Raw genomic sequence first — 21,095 nt, forward strand, 5'->3', positions numbered from 1 at the left:
GAGAACATTTTCCACAGAGAAAATGGCAGGGGGAAAAACACACACACACACGCGCGCGCGCACGCACATGCACGCACGCACACACACACACACACACACACACACACAAAACAAACAAAAAACATTGCATTTTCGCAGCCACTGAATTGAAAATGAACCACAGCTGAATTCATAACATTTAAATAGGCCTATTTAACTTTGAAAACGACAATGTATTGGTTCTGAATTCACTTAGCCTATGAACTTGAAATGTTACGTTTAATTTTTTGTAATTTCAAAAGGTGAACAGAATTATTGTTGCTGTTGCTGTTGCTGTTGCTGTTGTTGTTGTTGTTGTGGTTGTGGTTGTTGTTGCTGTTGTTGTTGTTCGTTGTTCGTTGTTGTTTTCAATGTTCACCAATTCAGATCCAAAAATTTAAGTTTCAGGATTAAAAACAAAAACAAAAAAACAAAACAGAACATCACACATTGAAATATTAGCCTATCATACTCTGTAATTACATCATATAACCAGCAGATGGCAATGCACCTAAGGATCTATTCTAGAGAGTGCCAGAGTGCCAAAGTGACAAATGCTTATAAGAAATGATTTTACTTGGACAAACCAAGCGATTCAGCTATATTTAGAATCAGGAGAGACTATAGAAGATTTCCCTCAGAGAAAAACAAACAAATCCGCTATTTTTCAAGTTTTGGTCAGAGTCACACACTCTCGGCTGGCTGCTACAAGCTTTCTCAACTTGGAGCACAGAGCAAAAAGGGGCGCCTTCTTGCATGACAAAATTTTTATTCCAGTAATAATAATAAAGAATCCTATTGCCTTGGCGGACGGAGCGGGCGGTGTCTGTCATGATTTGCGTCACAAAACACAGACACCCCCCCCCCCCCCCCCACCTGCCAGACACACTCACAGACACCCCCGCCACCCCTCCCCCACACACACAGAGATCCCGCCACCACCTCCACCCCCAGACCACACTCACCCCCCCACACACAGACACCCCCACCCCCACACAGCCCCCACCCCTCCACACAGACACCCCCCACACCCACACAGACACCCCCATCCCCCCACACACAGATACCCCCCACCAACCCACACACAGACACCCCCTACCCCCCACACACAGACACCCCCACCCACACAGACACCCCCCACACCACATCAATATTGGTATTGATATCCTTACCAATATGAAACCTTACAGACACAACACAATAACAACAACACAAGTCCCACCAAACTAGATTTGAAGGCCGCGTACCGGCCTGATAATCTAGTTTTATTTAATGGCGCTTTTCATTGCACTCAGGGTCACCTTAAAAAAGGCACCAGCAATGAATCAGTAGGCTCCAATCAACTATAAAACGTGAATTTTGACGTTATCTGGATATTGTTACAGATTGTTTGCTCAGACATTTGTCTTTGCTACGATGGCAAAAATCTGTTTTACATCATCACAAACATCTGCTTTACTGTCATCAGCAGCTTGTTTGTGTCATCGTGGAAATGATGAGAATCTGCAGTGCTGAGTGAGCATCATTGATGACTCGCTCCCTTTACACACACACACACACACACACACACACACACACACACAAGATATTTATATATATATATATATATATATATATATATATATATATATATATATACATATATATATATAATATATATATATATATATATATATATATATATAGTACAGTAAGAATGTATGTAGGCCTACCTACAGAAGAGGATTACGGCGTGTGTGTGTGTGTGTCTGTGTGTGTGTCTGTGTGTGTGTCTGTGTGTGTGTGTGTGTGTGTGTGTGTGTGCGCGCGTGCGTGCGTGGGTGTGCGTGTGTGCGTGTGTGTGTGTGTGTGTGTGTGTGTGTGCGTGTGTGTGTGTGTGTGTGTGTGTGTGTGTGTGTGTGTGTGAGAGAGAGAGAGAGGCGAAAAGGCAGCAAGACTGGTGTTGGTGAGTGTGTTTTCCATGGTGACTGATTCAATAGAGGGTATGCATGTGATGTCACAGAGGCAGAAATCACTGTGGGGTCACACCCACTGAGTCACAGCAAGACTGAGCTTGAATGCAGTAATCAGCCTAGATAACTGACACCTGCTGCTCAGGGAGGAACTTGACACTCATTTTGACACTCATTCCCGATTGAGGGGGCGTGTTCCAGTGGGTGTGCATACCCTCTATAAAGGTTTTTTTTTAAATTCAACACTCTCTCTCTCATCATAATGATTTAAATAGTGCAAATTAAATTTGTACTCACTTATGGGAAATATTTCAGCTGTTATGAGAAATCCCATGACAGGCATGCCCACACCTTGCGACAAGCTGCAGCCTGACATAAGTGGGAAAAGGTACTAAGAGACATGTTCTCTCTTTCCTCCAGTATGAAAGCAAAACTTTTGCAGAAGATCAGATTTGCACTGACTTAAGGGAAACTCACCTGTTATGAGAAAGGCCCATAACAGGCATGCCCACACCTGTGGTAAGGTGGTCATAATAAAAAGTACGGTAATAGTAAATGTGTGTGTGCGCTTGAGGGGGAAAGGCAGGAAGAAAATGAAAGTAGTTAAAGTACAACATCAAATTTGGACTCGCTTGGGATATTACTCAACTGTTATGGGGAATACCGCACTCTCAGTAGGTAGAATAAGAACAGCAACTTTACTTGGAGGACAGTTGGTAACAGTCCGTTACAAAGGTCAAATCTAATGGTCATTTTAAGAAATTACATTTCTCAGTGGTGATGATGATGATGACGGCAAGATTCAAAAGTTATTGCAATATTGTCTTGGTGTGTGCTCGGTGGAGACCCGGGTTCAATTCCCGGTAGTGGTGCTTCCTGCTTGGGCAGATGTTCCTACAGACACAATTGGCCGTGTCTGCGGGTGGGAAGCCAGTGGGGTATGAGTCCTGGTCGCTACAATGGAGGAAGCATGTGCTTGTCTACGGCTCTCCCCGGCTCGGCAGAGGGGGTGGAGCAACAACCGGGACAGGGAAGATTGGCCAAGTACAATTGAGGACTTGATTTGATTTGATTGATTTGGAGCCCCATTAGCTTATGCACAGGAAGAGAACATTTTCCACAGAGAAAATGGCAGGGGGAAAAACACACACACACACGCGCGCGCGCACGCACATGCACGCACGCACACACACACACACACACACACACACACACACACACAAAACAAACAAAAAACATTGCATTTTCGCAGCCACTGAATTGAAAATGAACCACAGCTGAATTCATAACATTTAAATAGGCCTATTTAACTTTGAAAACGACAATGTATTGGTTCTGAATTCACTTAGCCTATGAACTTGAAATGTTACGTTTAATTTTTTGTAATTTCAAAAGGTGAACAGAATTATTGTTGCTGTTGCTGTTGCTGTTGTTGTTGTTGTTGTTGTTGTTGTGGTTGTGGTTGTTGTTGCTGTTGTTGTTGTTCGTTGTTCGTTGTTGTTTTCAATGTTCACCAATTCAGATCCAAAAATTAAAGTTTCAGGATTAAAAACAAAAACAAAAAAACAAAACAGAACATCACACATTGAAATATTAGCCTATCATACTCTGTAATTACATCATATAACCAGCAGATGGCAATGCACCTAAGGATCTATTCTAGAGAGTGCCAGAGTGCCAAAGTGACAAATGCTTATAAGAAATGATTTTACTTGGACAAACCAAGCGATTCAGCTATATTTAGAATCAGGAGAGACTATAGAAGATTTCCCTCAGAGAAAAACAAACAAATCCGCTATTTTTCAAGTTTTGGTCAGAGTCACACACTCTCGGCTGGCTGCTACAAGCTTTCTCAACTTGGAGCACAGAGCAAAAAGGGGCGCCTTCTTGCATGACAAAATTTTTATTCCAGTAATAATAATAAAGAATCCTATTGCCTTGGCGGACGGAGCGGGCGGTGTCTGTCATGATTTGCGTCACAAAACACAGACACCCCCCCCCCCCCCCACCTGCCAGACACACTCACAGACACCCCCGCCACCCCTCCCCCACACACACAGAGATCCCGCCACCACCTCCACCCCCAGACCACACTCACCCCCCCACACACAGACACCCCCACCCCCACACAGCCCCCACCCCTCCACACAGACACCCCCCACACCCACACAGACACCCCCATCCCCCCACACACAGATACCCCCCACCAACCCACACACAGACACCCCCTACCCCCCACACACAGACACCCCCACCCACACAGACACCCCCCACACCACATCAATATTGGTATTGATATCCTTACCAATATGAAACCTTACAGACACAACACAATAACAACAACACAAGTCCCACCAAACTAGATTTGAAGGCCGTGTACCGGCCTGATAATCTAGTTTTATTTAATGGCGCTTTTCATTGCACTCAGGGTCACCTTAAAAAAGGCACCAGCAATGAATCAGTAGGCTCCAATCAACTATAAAACGTGAATTTTGACGTTATCTGGATATTGTTACAGATTGTTTGCTCAGACATTTGTCTTTGCTACGATGGCAAAAATCTGTTTTACATCATCACAAACATCTGCTTTACTGTCATCAGCAGCTTGTTTGTGTCATCGTGGAAATGATGAGAATCTGCAGTGCTGAGTGAGCATCATTGATGACTCGCTCCCTTTACACACACACACACACACACACACACACACACACACACACACACACACACACACAAGATATTTATATATATATATATATATATATATATATATATATATATATATATATATATATATATATATATATATATATATATATATACATATATATATATAATATATATATATATATATATATATATATATATATATAGTACAGTAAGAATGTATGTAGGCCTACCTACAGAAGAGGATTACGGCGTGTGTGTGTGTGTGTCTGTGTGTGTGTCTGTGTGTGTGTCTGTGTGTGTGTGTGTGTGTGTGTGTGTGTGTGCGCGCGTGCGTGCGTGGGTGTGCGTGTGTGCGTGTGTGTGTGTGTGTGTGTGTGTGCGTGCGTGCGTGCGTGCGTGCGTGCGTGTGTGTGTGTGTGTGTGAGAGAGAGAGAGAGGTGAAAAGGCAGCAAGACTGGTGTTGGTGAGTGTGTTTTCCATGGTGACTGATTCAATAGAGGGTATGCATGTGATGTCACAGAGGCAGAAGTCACTGTGGGGTCACACCCACTGAATCACAGCCAGACTGAGCTTGAATGCAGTAATCAGCCTAGATAACTGACACCTGCTGCTCAGGGAGGAACCTGACACTCATTTTGACACTCATTCCCGATTGAGGGGGCATGTTCCAGTGGGTGTGCATACCCTCTATAAAGGTTTTTTTTAATTCAACACTCTCTCTCTCATCATAATGATTTAAATAGTGCAAATTAAATTTGTACTCACTTATGGGAAATATTTCAGCTGTTATGAGAAATCCCATGACAGGCATGCCCACACCTTGCGACAAGCTGCAGCCTGACATAAGTGGGAAAAGGTACAAAGAGACATGTTCTCTCTTTCCTCCAGAATGAAAGCAAAACTTTTGCAGAAGATCAGATTTGCACTGACTTAAGGGAAACTCACCTGTTATGAGAAAGGCCCATAACAGGCATGCCCACACCTGTGGTAAGGTGGTCATAATAAAAAGTAATAGTAAATGTGTGTGTGCGCTTGAGGGGGAAAGGCAGGAAGAAAATGAAAGTAGTTAAAGTACAACATCAAATTTGGACTCGCTTGGGAAATTACTCAACTGTTATGGGGAATACCGCACTCTCAGTAGGTAGAATAAGAACAGCAACTTTACTTGGAGGACAGTTGGTAACAGTCCGTTACAAAGGTCAAATCTAATGGTCATTTTAAGAAATTACATTTCTCAGTGGTGATGATGATGATGACGGCAAGATTCAAAAGTTATTGCAATATTGTCTTGGTGTGTGCTCGGTGGAGACCCAGGTTAAATTCCCGGTAGCGGTGCTTCCTGCTTGGGCAGATGTTCCTACAGACACAATTGGCCGTGTCTGCGGGTGGGAAGCCGGTGGGGTATGAGTCCTGGTCGCTACAATGGAGGAAGCATGTGCTTGTCTACGGCTCTCCCCGGCTCGGCAGAGGGGGTGGAGCAACAACCGGGACAGGGAAGATTGGCCAAGTACAATTGAGGACTTGATTTGATTTGATTGATTGATTTGGAGCCTCATTAGCTTATGCAAGCATAAGCTACTCTTCTTGGGGTCCACAGGAAGAGAACATTTTCCACAGAGAAAATGGCAGGGGGAAAAACACACACACACGCGCGCGCACGCATGCACACGCACGCACACACACACACACACACACACACACACACACACACACACACACACACACACACACACACACATACATTCTTACTGTACTATATATATATATATATATATATAGTACAGTAAGAATGTATGTAGGCCTACCTACAGAAGAGGATTACGGCCGTGTGTGTGTGTGTGTGTGTGTGTGTGTGTGTGTGTGTGTGTGTGTGTGTGTGTGTGTGTGTGTGCGTGGGTGTGTGTGTGTGTGTGTGTGTGTGTGTGTGTGTGTGTGTGTGTGTGTGTGTGTGCGTGCGTGGGTGGGTGTGTGTGTGTGTGTGTGTGTGTGTGTGTGTGTGTGTGTGTGTGTGTGTGTGTGTGTGTGTGTGTGTGTGTGTGTGTGTACATGAGGGGAAAAGGCAACCAGAGACAGGAGGCACTTTCGGACTAAACAGTTCTGGCTTCTGGGGCCCCCCTGAGAGGAACTGCCCACTGGGGAGCTCCCCCGAGAACTACATGTCACCCATTGGACTCCCGATTTGAAGCCTCAAGTTTCACATTGTGACCATCACCATACACTTAAGTCACTCAAGGTTCCTCTTGTGCTTGGAGAGTACCTAACCTAAATTAGGAACTTAAAAAAAGTCCCCCAAAACGGCATTCTATTCTAAGAAGTACAATCATTCCCAGTTCCTGTGATGCGCACACACTCCAGTCCGAAAACGCTCAGTTCTCTCTTTCTCTCGCCTTGATTTTTTTTTTTTTTTCAGTTTTTCGGAACAACATATGAACAAGACAAACAGGCTCAGACACAGGAAAACGAAAGAAAAAACAAATAAACAAACAAACAAACAGAAACACATTATCAACATTCAGTGCTACCAGTCGTGTAAGGTGCTTCTATGCTTAAGAGGTACAGTATTGTGCTCGGGATCCCACACAGGGGGTCTGTGGGGAACCAGTCTGGTGAATCATCCGTCTCCCCCAACCTCAACAAGGTAGGCTAGAAACGAGTTCCAAATGGCAAAGAATTTCTTTAGTGAGTCGGTCCTCAGGAACCTAAGCCTCTCCATCCGTATAACAGAGGTCATATCCGTCAGCCACAATTGAAAAGAAGGCGAAGTAGAAGACTTCCATTCTTTCAAGATTCGTTTTTTGGCAACAATTGATTCAAGATTCAAGATTCAAGATTTTTATTGTCACTCCGTAGTACAAGTATCACGTGTGAAATTCTTGTGCTGTGAACTCCGTTTACAACATAGTACAAATATAACAGGGCATATGAGTGCAAAAACAACAAGAGACACAACAAGCAATAAGGCAGTAGAGTGATAAGACAAGTCAGAGACAGTGGCATATTCACTGCACATAGGTGCACGTCATGTGCATACTTGGACGTACTTAAACATTTTGAATTCGACGTATTTGACGTACAGGTGCAAATAGCATATACCTAATTAAACATACAATTAAACATTACACATACATAATGGTAGCATCTACAGTGCGGTACAGTACAGCTACTACACTATTTGTGTATGTTAAGGAGTCTCGTGGCCTGCGGGAAGAAACTGTCCCTCAAGCGATTTGCGCGTGCTTTTGGGACCCTGTATCTTCTCCCTGAGGGTAACAGGGAGAACAGGCTGTTGTGGGGATGGTTTGTGTCTTTGATGATCTTCAGGGACCTCCTGAGGCACCGCTGGTTATATAGTTCCTGCAGATCTGGCAGCTCACATCCTGTTACGTGCTGGGCCGCACGTCTCACTCGTCTCAATTGTCCCTTGCGTCAGAGATTGCTGCACAGTTGTGGGGAAGTCCAGAGAGAATTCCGAGCAGCCGAAGATGGCTTCGGGTTGAAAGTTTAAAAATAATGTCAGATGAATCCACACCTAGTTCCACCTGCCATGCTTCTCTAATCCTCTCCGTGGACACCATGTTACATTCGTCAAACAGACATACAAATCTGGAGATAAGACGTTTGGAGTGAGGAGGGACCAGCAAAACATTGAAAAAAGCATGCTCACTTGGTAGCATTTCAAAGGTTTGAATCTTGCATCAAAAGTGATTTCTGATTTGGAGGAATCGGAGCCAGTTCGTGTCGGACAATTCAAACTTCCTTTTCAGTAAATCGAAGGATGCAAAATAACCATCAATGTATAGATCTTTGAGGGAAACTAGCCCCCTCTCACTCCAGACATGGTAGCTCTTGTCTAACCACGGAGGCAAAAAAGAATGATTGAAACAAATTGGCGTGTGAACGGAAACATCTGGTAAACTCAAAACCTTCCTAACTTGGTTTAGAATTCTGACAGGGTTTCTCACAACAAAACTTGAATTCTGTAATGCCCCCGGCTTCTCTAACTTAGAAAATAACAGGGCTGGTAGAGAACATTTGGCAACAGAGCTGGCCTCCATTTTCAGCCACAGGGGGGCTCCAAGAGTTAAGTTACCAGGAGTACCTTGCCGCCAGAACATTAAAGCCCTCATATTGGCAGCCCAATAGTAGTGCCTAAACACTGGTAAGGCTTCTCGCCTTGATTATTTAGTACAAGATCAAATTTGCACAGACTACGAGAAATTACTCAACTGTTATGGGGAATACCTGCACAGTCCGTAGGTAGAATAAGAACAGCAACTTTACTTGGAGGACTAGGCAGTTGCCAACAGTCAGTTCCAAAGGTCAAATCTAAACGTTAGTCTAAACAGGCAAAGGTGCAGAATCATGAGGCAAAGAACAAAACTGAAGTTAGAGACAGAGATCATAGCGGGCAGGAATAGAACCAAACAGGCAAGGATAAGTATCTGGCAAAAAAACACATAAATGGCAGAGAACTAATGCTGAGATAAGAAACTAGGAACTGGTGTGTGGTAAACTGGCAGGAAGGTGATTGGATAACAAGATGGTGAGGAGATGTGCTGTCGTTCAACATGGCCTCATCACTTTTCCTCTGGAAAACTCAAGTAAAGGGAGCGAGTCATCAATGATGCTCACTCAGCGCTGCAGATTCTCATCATTTCCACGATGACACAAACAAGCTGCTGATTACGGTAAAGCAGATGTTTGTGATGATGTAAAACAGATTTTTGCAATCGTAACAAAGACTTAATGTCAAATCTAGTTTGGTGGGACTTGTGTTGTTATTGTGTTGTGTCTGTAAGGTTTAATATTGGTAAGGATATCAATACCAATATTGATGTGGTGTGGGGGGTGTCTGTGTGTGGGGGGTAGGGGGTGTCTGTGTGTGGGTTGGTGGGGGGTGTCTGTGTGTGGGGGGATGGGGGTGTCTGTGTGGGTGGTGTCTGTGTGGAGGGGTGGGGGCTGTGTGGGGGTGGGGGTGTCTGTGTGTGGGGGGGTGAGTGTGGTCTGGGGGTGGGGGTGGTGGCGGGATCTCTGTGTGTGTGGGGGGGAGGGGTGGCGGGGGTGTCTGTGAGTGTGTCTGGCAGGTGGGGGGGGGGGGGGTGTCTGTGATTTGTGACGCAAATCATGACAGACACCGCCCGCCCGTCCACCAAGGCAATTTTATAATAGGATTCTTTATTATTATTACTGGAATAAAATTTTTGTCATGCAAGAAGGCGCCCCTTTTTGCTCTGTGCTCCAAGTTGAGAAAGCTTGTAGCAGCCAGCCGAGAGTGTGTGACTCTGACCAAAACTTGAAAAATAGCGGATTTGTTTGTTTTTCTCTGAGGGAAATCTTCTATAGTCTCTCCTGATTCTAAATATAGCTGAATCGCTTGGTTTGTCCAAGTAAAATCATTTCTTATAAGCATTTGGCACTTTGGCACTCTGGCACTCTCTAGAATAGATCCTTAGGTGCATTGCCATCTGCTGGTTATATGATGTAATTACAGAGTATGATAGGCTAATATTTCAATGTGTGATGTTCTGTTTTGTTTTTTGTTTTTGTTTTTAATCCTGAAACTTACATTTTTGGAACATTGAAAACAACAACAACAACGAACAACAACAACAGCAACAACAACCACAACCACAACCACAACCACAACAACAACAACCACAACCACAACAACAACAACAACAACAACAACAACAACAACAACAACAACAGCAACAATAATTCTGTTCACCTTTTGAAATTACAAAAAATTAAACGTAACATTTCAAGTTCATAGGCTAAGTGAATTCAGAACCAATAAATTGTCGTTTTCAAAGTTAAATAGGCCTATTTAAATGTTATGAATTCAGCTGTGGTTCATTTTCAATTCAGTGGCTGCGAAAATGCAATGTTTTTTGTTTGTTTTGTTTTGTGTGTGTGTGTGTGTGTGTGTGTGTGTGTGTGTGTGTGTGTGTGTGTGTGTGTGTGTGTGTGTGTGTGTGTGTGTGTTTGTTTGTTTGTTTGTTTGTTTGTTTTCCCCCATTGCCCTATGCGTTCAGTTCACACACAGGCTAACCTTAACCTGTAAGGTGTAGGTATTTTTTATCCACATGACGCCCATGAGAGGCAGGCAGCGTCAGAGGAAGGCCAAACCACGCCAAACCGACCCGACTTCATTCCAGAGTCACATCATGACAGTCGCATGGCGTGGCCTGACAAAAACCAACGTTAAATACCAGTTTGAGCTCCAAACATAGCTGATAAGGGGGACCTTTGTTTCCTCGCATCCAGCCGGAGGAGACGCCTTCCTGCCCTGTAGGATGGTGATGCGCACCACGGCTACCTGAGCTGCGAGGGAAAAGTTTGGTAGCGGTAGAGATCACAGCAAAACAGGTAAGGAGCTTCCATGCAAACCTTCATAAACGGGAGAAAAATCGATCGTCATCAAACAGCTAATATGACGGTAGGAATATAATTGATTAGGCCTATAGCCAGTGTAGCGGTTGGAAAGGTGGGTGGTGTCAAGGCTGTGATCATAATTTCCCCCTGAGTTTTTACCATGAAACCGATCAGCTGAAGTTCAAAATCTGTGGAGCAGGGGTCTTTGACTGGGTTCAAATGAGGAATAGTTTAATTTTGGTATATCTTGTTTTAATTAACTGGAGGTTAGCTAGCTCAGTGAGAATATATATAAGAATATTCTGATGAATGGTTGGACTATTTTTGCTGTTACCTTCAACTTACAGTAGAAACAGACAACAAAAACCGGAGTCCCTCCATTTTTGGGAACCCTTGGTCTAGCTTTTCAGGCCTTCTGAAGTCCTCTTTACATCATACTGGAACCAAGTATTTTCATACACTACTGCTTGAATTGTACAGACAACAATAGTTATATCCAATGCACAATTAAAAGAGACAACATGTCTGATCAGCTTCTGGATAAAAACTTCAGTCTGATCATCTGATCATGAGTGAAAAGAACTTGTTTGGTGAGGAGCAACACCTTGAACTATTCAGAGAACCAGTCAGACCAGTGAACAGTGCTGGGTGGGTTATGTGGAGGAAGAAGGAAAAGACTTAAAACAGGTGTGACAACTTAAATCAGAAACAGGTTGTTGTTCTTAACCCTGCAACACATCATATCAGCTGATGACCCCCCCCCCCCCCCCCGCCCCTAAGTAGTTATTTAATTCCCAGAGTTTGCGGTGAATCTAATAATTTGCTGTTTATATTTCCATTTCATGTCTGCCCACATGGCACTGGGTATAGTTTAACAAATTATGATACTAGTACCTACACCCTTAAAGTCAGATATCAATAGATTACTTCATTCAATACCCTTTCCACAGGCGTGGAGTATAGCCATACTTTTGAACGTCTTGTGGCATCTCGGCACGCTGAACTGCCAACTCCGTCACATACACCACGCTCGACTTCACCACCTCAGACTGTATGGGTTGTAGTTGCTGCGGTAGTGGTTCAATCATACGTCGCCCTAAATCGAAGAACGCTTGCAGTGATTGGCTGTGAGCAAAACCATACAAGTGGTAATTTTTTTCTAAATCAGTGTACAAAAAGGATTGAATGCAGGTATCGTTTGAGAGGTTTCAATACTGGTCGATACCTTAAAGGCATTGAGTACCGATACCCAGCCCTGCAGTTGTTTAACATAGACTTTAATTGGGCGGGCCGCCCAGGTATATAACGGCTGCCCAGTATTCAGTATCGAGACCCAGCCTTAGCCATCTGTACAAATGTGTGTTTTGAGAGAGAGAGAGAGAGAGAGAGAGAGAGAGAGAGAGAGAGAGAGAGAGAGAGAGAGAGAGAGAGAGAGAGAGAGAGAGAGAGAGAGAGAGAGAGAGAGAGAGAGAGAGAGAGAGATCTTGGAATCTATAACCCCTCTGCCCATCTCTGTCCTCCAGCCATCATGAGGGACAGACTGAGCCACCTGCAGGAGCTGTCCAATGGCCAGGTGGAGCCGATGGAGTACGCCGAGTCCACGTCCTCCGACACCTTCAGCAACGTGGACCTGGAGGAGGAGCTCAGCCACGAGGCTGTGGTGTGGGACAACAGCCCCGCCCTGGAGCCCGTCTTGAAACAGTCCCAAGACATCCACCGAGAGGTCCAGCTCATCCGCCTGGAGGTCAAACGGCTTCGCGAGCAGAACTCCCGCATGCTCCAGGGCACCACCCGCATGAGCGCTATCAAGAGGGACTCTAACGCCATCGGGGCCGATATAAAGGCTCGGGCCGAGGGTGTGCTGACACACCTGCAGGACATGGACAGCACAGCCCACAAGCTGGAAGAAGAGCACGGCTCGAACGCTGCCGTCACACGTATCGCCAGAACCCAGTACGCTTGCCTCAGCAACGGCTTACGCGATGCGATGTTCGACTACAATGAGGCGGAGATGAGCCATCGGGAGAACTGCAAGGCCCAGATCCAGAGGCAGATGGAGATAGTGGGGCGTGAGATGACGGGCGAAGAGGTGGAGGAGATGATCGAGACGGGACGCTGGAACATCTTCAGCGAGAACAGTTTGACTGAAGGCAAGACGGCCCGGTCGGCCCTCACCCAGATTGAGAAACGACACCAGGAGTTGGTGGACCTGGAGTCCCGCATCAACAGCATCCATGAGATTTTCTTGGACATTGCCCTGCTGGTGGAGGAGCAGGGCCCCATGCTGACCACCATCCAAACCAACGTTCAGAAAACGGACATGGACATACAGGAAGCCCTGGTCAAACTTGGCGCGGCCAAACGCCACGATAAGAGCAATCCCTTCAAGAAGATGTTTTGCAGCTGCTTCCCCTGTTATAACTAAAAGACTGGTACAATTGATATGTAGGTTGAGGGTCAGTGAAAAACATCAGCAGGCTGCTGTCAGGACAGAGAAAGGGGGAAAATCCTATAAGGGCATTTACTCAAACATTGTCTGCATGTACCATTAGTGTAAGTGCTCATTGTTGCAAAGTAGCCCTGTTTAATGGACACGGCCTGCAGAGCTGTCACATGACAAACGTGCATTCCACAAAGTCTTCCAGGAAGTAAAGCAAAGGCTTGCTATAAAGGTATGATATAAGACTTATTAAGAAACCTTTAATTTAAATCATGCAAGTTGATGTCTTTAATTTTTGTATGAAAATTGTATGAAGGGTATTTCAAATCCGGATTCAGTTCCTCATGACTGAGGTGTGATGCAGAGTGGGGTTTTCCACCCAGGACAATACAATGAGTGCCAGTAAACTTTGTATACAGTCCCAGAAAATGATTTGAAAGGGAGGCTAGGATACTTCCCTGATGCTGTAACCCCCACACACATATATTGGTACTCAATGCGAATTAAAACAAACGCAAATAGTTATTTGCCAGTACTATTTTACCCAGGTCAAATAATGATGTCACTGCCTATCAAGGCACTGGCAAATATGGAACTCATACAAATGTTACTTGCAGACGTGAGACTGAAGGGGAACAAATGTTTTAGAAATAGAGCTGAAGAAGTCCTGTTGATGAGGTTGGAGATGTCAACATTTGCTGTATATATAAATTATGAAATTCTGGCGATAATCATAGCTGTTCTGTGTTGACCACAAATTCCATAATGCATTCAAAATCCCTATAAATCCATCATCTCTTTTAAGGACATCAGTAAGTAGGCGAGGAGGGACAGACACTATACTTTAAGCACATGAGATGATTATCAATCTTGATATTATGCAGGGATCATGCAGTTGATGTATTGTGTGATGTCAAATAATCTGTTAATTCTCATTGATACTAAGTGTGTGTATGATAATACCGTGCTGTTATGTCTGTATATTGTGGTGCCAGTATATCACATAAATGATTACATTAAAATGCAGTGTGTTTATTTTCTGTTCTTGGTTTGAACATTAAAACAAGACTAGTCAAGCCGGAACCGGACTCTCAGTTTCTCCCCTCATTAACTATGCGCTGTTCTAGGTGGGTGGGGATGCTATGATAATTGGGCGCTGCTCTGATAGAATAAACAGGTGCAAGCAAAACACTAATGAAGGTTTCCAAATTCCAATCATGGAAGGTTGAAACCCTCATTAGTGTTTTGCTTGCACCTGCGTTTACCCTGCCTTTTTGACACAAAATGGCCAGCGTGAGAAGGGTATATTGGCCATCTGAATGACTGAGTGAGGGTGCAAACGGGGAACACCTCAAAAACTAATTATGGCAACTCCTTGTAGAAAATTGACAGAACATGTAATATCCCAATCAAAACTGTAGAAGCACATTTTTCCCCAGGAAGGAGGCAAGGGCTAAAACAATGCAGAGGCGTTCACCTTTCAGATTCTGTGGGTTGTTAGGTTGAAGAAAAACTTGTTTTTCATAATATGGGAACATTAACATATAGGACGAATCAGCGTGACATCACGACAACAAAAAAACACTTCCTGGTGCCACTGCAGCAGGAGTATGAAATAAAGCTGAAAAGCTGTGAATGGCTATTTGAAGGAATACTATCAAATATATCACCCTTCTTTAAGGATGCTTTGAAGGCTTGGTTGAGTTTCCAGTATTACCCTCCAGATAATCCAGAAGATATTCAAAATCAGGTAATATGGATGAACTCAGAAGTGTTGAAAGCCATTCTTATGGGAAAGAAACACTTCTGAGAAATTGGGTCACTTTCATAAATGATATACTAGATGGTATAGGTGACTTTCTTTCACACAAACGATTTTGCTGCAGGTGTGGTCAGATTTGTGAGGTTTAATTTTAATCAACTGCTTTCAGCTATCCCAATTAATTGGAAATGGGAATTCAAAAAGTGTGGATGCAGGCAGCAAGTCTGTGCACCTATATGTCTCAGAAATGGCTATGTAGGACACAGATAAATAAAATAATTTATAATTTCATTTTACAGAGCAGAGTTCTTACTGCGTTCCCACATGCTGTTCCTTTTGGGAAAATGAATTTAATATTTTGATACCTTGGAAACAATTTTTCAGAACAATTTATAAAACAAAAATTTATTCCTATTCCAGAATCTTTCAATTAAAGATAGTTTATAAAATTAGCGCTACTAAAAAACAACCAAACTTTTTTGTCTGTTGTTGGTTATTTTATTTCTAGTTTTTTACTTTTTCTTTTCTTGTCATCTCACTTCAGCAGTAAAAGCAGTCACATTCCTTACTACCGGAAATAAACTGATACTAAAATAAGAAATAAGAAAGCGTTTTCCTCGAAAGGAATTATTTCGCTTGTGGCAGTGGGAAGGCTCCTGGCTGTCACCTATGAAAGGGGCGGCCCAGTCGCACACACATGCACGGAGCAGAGATGCAGATTAGCAACTTCCTTCCCAAGCAGCAACAAGATGCTTTCTCAACTGCCTTGGATCAAATAATTCAAAGAGAGACACATTTGAGGGATCTACTAGTTTTCTGATATTGTAGGAGTCGTTAAAAAGAGGTAAGATACTTGTTAAGTACTGTGTCACAGGTTAACACTATTTGATTGATTTGCTGAGGTACTATGTGTAATAGAGGCACATGGAGACAAGTGGATTGTTGATGGGACTACCTAATTAGCAGTACATTGCCTCAGCAGCTCGGAATGATAGGATTGATTCAATGTCTACTAGAAGGACATTTCAATCATTTTATCCTACATTTAACCAGTTTATTTTAAGGTTTCCATTGAATTTCTGTCAAAATAATGAGGAGTTCTGTGTGCAGAGAAGAAGATAAACGTGGAGGGCAATCAGCACACTTTTGAAAGTCTTATTTTGTAACTACAAAATGCATCTGTGTTGACGACTGTCTAGATACACACTCGGCATGCTAACTTTTCCTCCTTGCAAAGGAAATGTCTGCTGGTTTCCTTGTTCCTGGTTTAATAGAAACATTCCTATGATCCACTGAGCTGTGACTGCTGCCATTGTCTCAGACCTCACAGACAAGAAACATGTCATAATGTAAGCGTGATAACACTGGCTGACGTCACAGACAAGAAACATAATGTCATAATGTAGCTAAGCGAGACTATAATGTAGCTAGATAACACTGACTGACCAGTTGCGTGTAGCCTGTCAGTTGCAGTGGTTGTGAATTTTTACATACAGTAACCCAATAACCAGTATTATCAGCTTATGCTTTGTCTAGTTGTATAGGAATTAGCATACAAGCGGTGGTTGTAGGTTTAATTTATTGTTATTGGTTTGACCTTTATGAAGTTGAACTGGATCTATTTGCAGGACTGTATCATAGATAGACCAGAAGTAAGACCAGGGGATGAGCCAGGGGTGTGTCTCGGCCTAGGGGGTGGGCAGGGGTGGCATACATCTGATGGTGTCACCCCAAAATCCTGACTTATGACTGGCTGATGGCCATGTTAGGTGGGACCATCAAGCCAGTTAATTTATTTTTCCAAAACGACGCTCATTGAAGGGCTGCATCTGAGAAATGCATTTAAATTCTGAGATTAATCTCTAGATTTCTGAGAATAAAGTCAGAATTCTGACTTTAAACTCATAATTCTGACTCGGAATTCAGAATTCTAACCTTGCGCCTGTCTACATCCTTCCTAAATGCCGCACTCAGTGCCACGGACAGGACAGTGACACGGACCTCAGGTGGCTCGGTGGTTAGCACTGTTGCCTCACAGCAAGAAGGTCCGGGGTTCGAACCCTGGTCCGTCCCAGGTCCTTTCTGTGTGGAGTTTGCATGTTCTCCCCGTGTTTGTGTAGGTTTTCTCCGGGTGCTCTGGTTTCCTCCCGCAATCAAAGACATGTATGTTAGGGTTAATAGTACTGTCAGTGCCCCTGACCAAGGCAATGGCAAAATAACTGCTCCTAGTTCTAGGAAGGTTCCTAGTAGAGGATGGGTCAAATGCAGAGGATGAATTTCCCCATGGGGATAACTTAACTTAACTTAACTAACTTAACACCCTTGATTTAGTCTGTGCTCCACCTCGGCCACCCCAGTCAAAATGACCTGGAGACTCCACTGTGTCCTGAGCACAGTAACCATCATCTTGTTTTCCACTGCTCTCTCAGGCAGGATGCGGGACATGCTGGAGAGGATGCAGACCATTGCCGAGGAGCAGGACGATGACGAGCCCGAGCTGTATGGACCCGAGTGTGACGTGGACCAGGTGACTCTGTCCCAGGAGGCGGTGGTGTTCGAGAGCTCCTCTGACACCTCTGACATCGACAGCATCCTGCAGGAGGCCCACTCCATACGCAAGGAGATCTCCTTAGTGCGCCTGGAGGTGGAGCGCCTGAGCAGACACAACGAGCGCTTCGGCACCAGCGTGCGCCGCCTCACCCTCATCAAACACGACTCGGACTCCATCGCCAGGGGGATCCACCAGCGTGGCCAGGCCCTCTACGCCCGCCTCCAGGCCCTGGGTGCGCAGAGCAGCCAGCTAGAGGAGAGGGACGGCCCCACCTCCGCCGTGAGCCGCATCGCCCGCGTTCAGCATAGCACGCTCAGCCGTGCCTTCCACGCCGTCATGGGCGACTACAACAAGGCTGAGGAGCTGCAGAGGGAGATGTGCCGCGGGCGGCTCCAGAGGCAGGCCGCCATAATGGGCTCTGACATCACTGACGAGCAGCTCGACACGGTGGTGGACAAAGGGGGCGAGGGCTGGACTGAGCTGTCCCAGAGCCTGCAGACAGAGGGCGGGCGCTCGTCCCGCTGGGCGCTGTGCGAGATCAAAGGCAGACATAAGGAGCTGGTGGAGCTGGAGGCCAGGATGAAGGAGGTCCACGATCTGTTCCTGCACATGGCCATGATGGTGGAGGACCAGGGATCCATGCTCAACAACATTGAGTCGAATGTGTGTGGCACGCAGGAATACATCGTACAGATCAACGATCACATCAAGAAGGCCCTGCACTACAAGAGGAAGAACCCCTTTCAGGTGTGCTGCCCCTGTCTACCCTGTTGGAGGCGGGTTTTATAGAGAAACACCAACACTGTATCACTTATTCTGATCAAATGCTATTTTATGAACCATGATTTGAAAATGAGAAATAAACATTGACCCAGTGTGTGAAAGGGTACAGGAAATGTCCGTGTATGCAATGCAATGGGCCTCATTAATGGTAAACAACCTAAGCATGTAATAGAAGAAAAAAACTGTAACACTAGAATTCCAACCATAACAGAATGTATGACTATTTTGCTCATGGGTTTCATACACTTTCTGTAATAAAACATCTAAAAGTGTAACAACCCTGTGTGTGACAAGAACTTCAGGCATTAAACAAACAGAACAAATTAATGTAGCCTGGGTAAACCCAGCCTCCACTTGACCTCTATGTACTATCAGTCACGTTACAGGCATAGTCTGTGATGTCACGTTGAAGGCTGGGTTCACCCTGGCTAAAATGAATTGAATTAAATTGAATTGGTGAGGAGGGAGAGACTGGTCAAGGAGTCCCGGGCCAAGCCCAGGTGCACCCAGTCAGCCTAACGACCCAGTTCAGAAAAGGTCTCCCTTGACCTCCTAAAACCCACCCCGGGCACCGCCTGGCCGACCACTAAGTCCCCTAATGCTATGAGGCCTTCTTCCTGGTGGTTAGCATGGGCACCTGGGCCATGTTTCACTTGACTCATAGTTGCCGATGATCGTTGGCCCAGGGCCACTGGTTAGAGCGTTGGATGTAGACAGGATCACTGGTTAGAGCGTTGGATGTAGACAGGACCACTGGTTAGAGCGTTGGATGTAGATGGGTTCCCTCCGTCCCATTACATATGGCAGGGAAGTGGCCCTTTCCTTTCCATCCTCCGCTTGCTTGAGCTTGCTGAGTCATAATCAGAGTTAGTAGACATGTTCTCATTCATAACTAAACTAAACTCAGAACTCACTGTTTCCTCTACTTGTAGTTGCCCAGTTCTGGCATCTATGACATCACAAATGTAATCAGTGCGGTACCTATTACATCACTCCTGATGTGAGATATTTGTGGCTCTGATGATGTCACCTGCTGGGAATGTCATTCCTTGCTGCTTATCATGACATTACTGATGAGGTCATCGTATCGATGTCACTCAGCTTCGTATCAATTGCTGATGTCCGTCGCCATGTGACACCTTTGCTCTCCATTGTGATGTCGCACGCCCCTGATGATGTCACTATTCCATGGCCAAGATTGTGGGAGGGTCATCACAAAAGCAAAAATCTTATCAGATGAGGGACCCTGGGACAAAATTGTATCAAATGGGGGTCCGTGGTCTAATTTGTGTGCATTTAGGGGTCCTTGATGTGGAAAAAGTTTGAGAACCAGACTGTGATTCAAAGGATTTCAACAAGTGTAAGAGAACAGACACACCACCTTTCCACATGTGTGACAGTCATTAAAGAGTGACACAGCCCAGTCTGCCCAAGAAGAATGGGGAAAGGCTGCAGAAAGACAAATCAACTGGCTCCTCCAGATTCTTTCTGAGTCACGAGTAACTCATGACAAGTTGTTAAACCTTCAGACAGGACAAGAGACACGTCAGAGCTCTAACACGTTTGACATCTTGCCTTGACATACTGTGTTTATAGTGTTTAATAGGTATATCTCTGGGATGAATGGTGGCCAGTCCAGTGTTCATAAATAATTGTATTATAATAAAGAAAATCCATCTCTAGTTTGAGTTAAATTTTGACATGGTTTGTGTCAGCTTTATTATTAATTAATAGATGCATTGCTACACGACTGGCTCAGACTATAGGACCTTTTCTACCGTGGCAGGGGGTATGTTTGGCTGGTAACGTTTTTACTGTTCTATTTCTGTCATGTGCGGAAGCGCGTCTAAAGTTTCTACGGACTTTCATTTGGAAACTCCCACAGCAAGACTGCGTGACTGACTTCAGCTCCAGATGTCCCTGTTCAATAATGTTTCGATTTGTTGCACGCCCTTGCTTGATCAACTGATCAAAAAATGTATGGCAATAACACAAATGACTAACGTTAGCGCGCGGTTTCAGTTTCGATGCTGCAACAACAACACAACTTGAGCTACCCGGCGGCTATAGCACTTGCTTGTATGGCTACTGCTAACGTTAGCTAGTTAGCGGTAGCGATATCCATTAAGCGTAGCAAGCAGGTTTATTCTGGTCTGGTCGTATTTTTTTTAACCACAAAACAGGGCTATGCACAACGTGCTGATATTTGCTGTAATGGCTGTTCTGCTAACGAACAAAACATTAGCAAGCTCGCGCATGTCACTACTAATCTCTAACGTTAGCTAGCTACTGTTAGCTAACCGAACACCTTTCCGCCAGGCAATGTTGACATAGGAATAATGGATTCCTCAGCGGCGTATGCTAATATTAACCCAAATAAATAAAAGTAAAGGCGAAATGAAACTTTCTCGGTGAAATGTAAGAACAGTTATAGAGTATTGCTGTGGTGCGGAGCAGTGTATACACCAGGATGGCCGAGTGGTTAAGGCGTTGGACTTAAGATCCAATGGACATATGTCCGCGTGGGTTCGAACCCCACTCCTGGTA

The 21,095-nt window shown here is 44.6% G+C and overlaps 1 protein-coding gene across 1 annotated transcript; it reads left to right on the forward strand.

Moving 5' to 3' along the window:
- Nucleotides 1–10,809: 10,809 nt before the first annotated feature.
- LOC310782356 (uncharacterized protein) lies at nt 10,810–19,814 on the forward strand. The gene is made up of 3 exons (XM_083643021.1): nt 10,810–11,006; nt 12,536–13,426; nt 17,644–19,814. The coding sequence occupies exons 2-3, from the start codon at nt 12,541–12,543 to the stop codon at nt 18,552–18,554; spliced, it is 1,797 nt and encodes a 598-aa protein (XP_083499147.1). The 5' UTR covers nt 10,810–11,006; nt 12,536–12,540; the 3' UTR covers nt 18,555–19,814.
- The last annotated feature ends 1,281 nt before the right edge of the window (nt 19,815–21,095 follow it).

This window comes from Poromitra crassiceps (genome assembly GCF_964638095.1).
Source record: "Poromitra crassiceps genome assembly, chromosome: 9".
NCBI classification, from domain to species: Eukaryota; Metazoa; Chordata; class Actinopteri; order Beryciformes; family Melamphaidae; genus Poromitra; species Poromitra crassiceps.

Coding starts and splice junctions, on each gene's coding strand:
- LOC310782356 (XM_083643021.1), top strand. CDS start 12,541: ATGAGGGACAGACTGAGCCACCTGCAGGAGCTGTCCAATGGCCAGGTG. Junction 13,427..17,643: donor GTTTTGCAGCTGCTTCCCCT/GTTATAACTAAA, acceptor CTGCTCTCTCAG/GCAGGATGCGGGACATGCTG.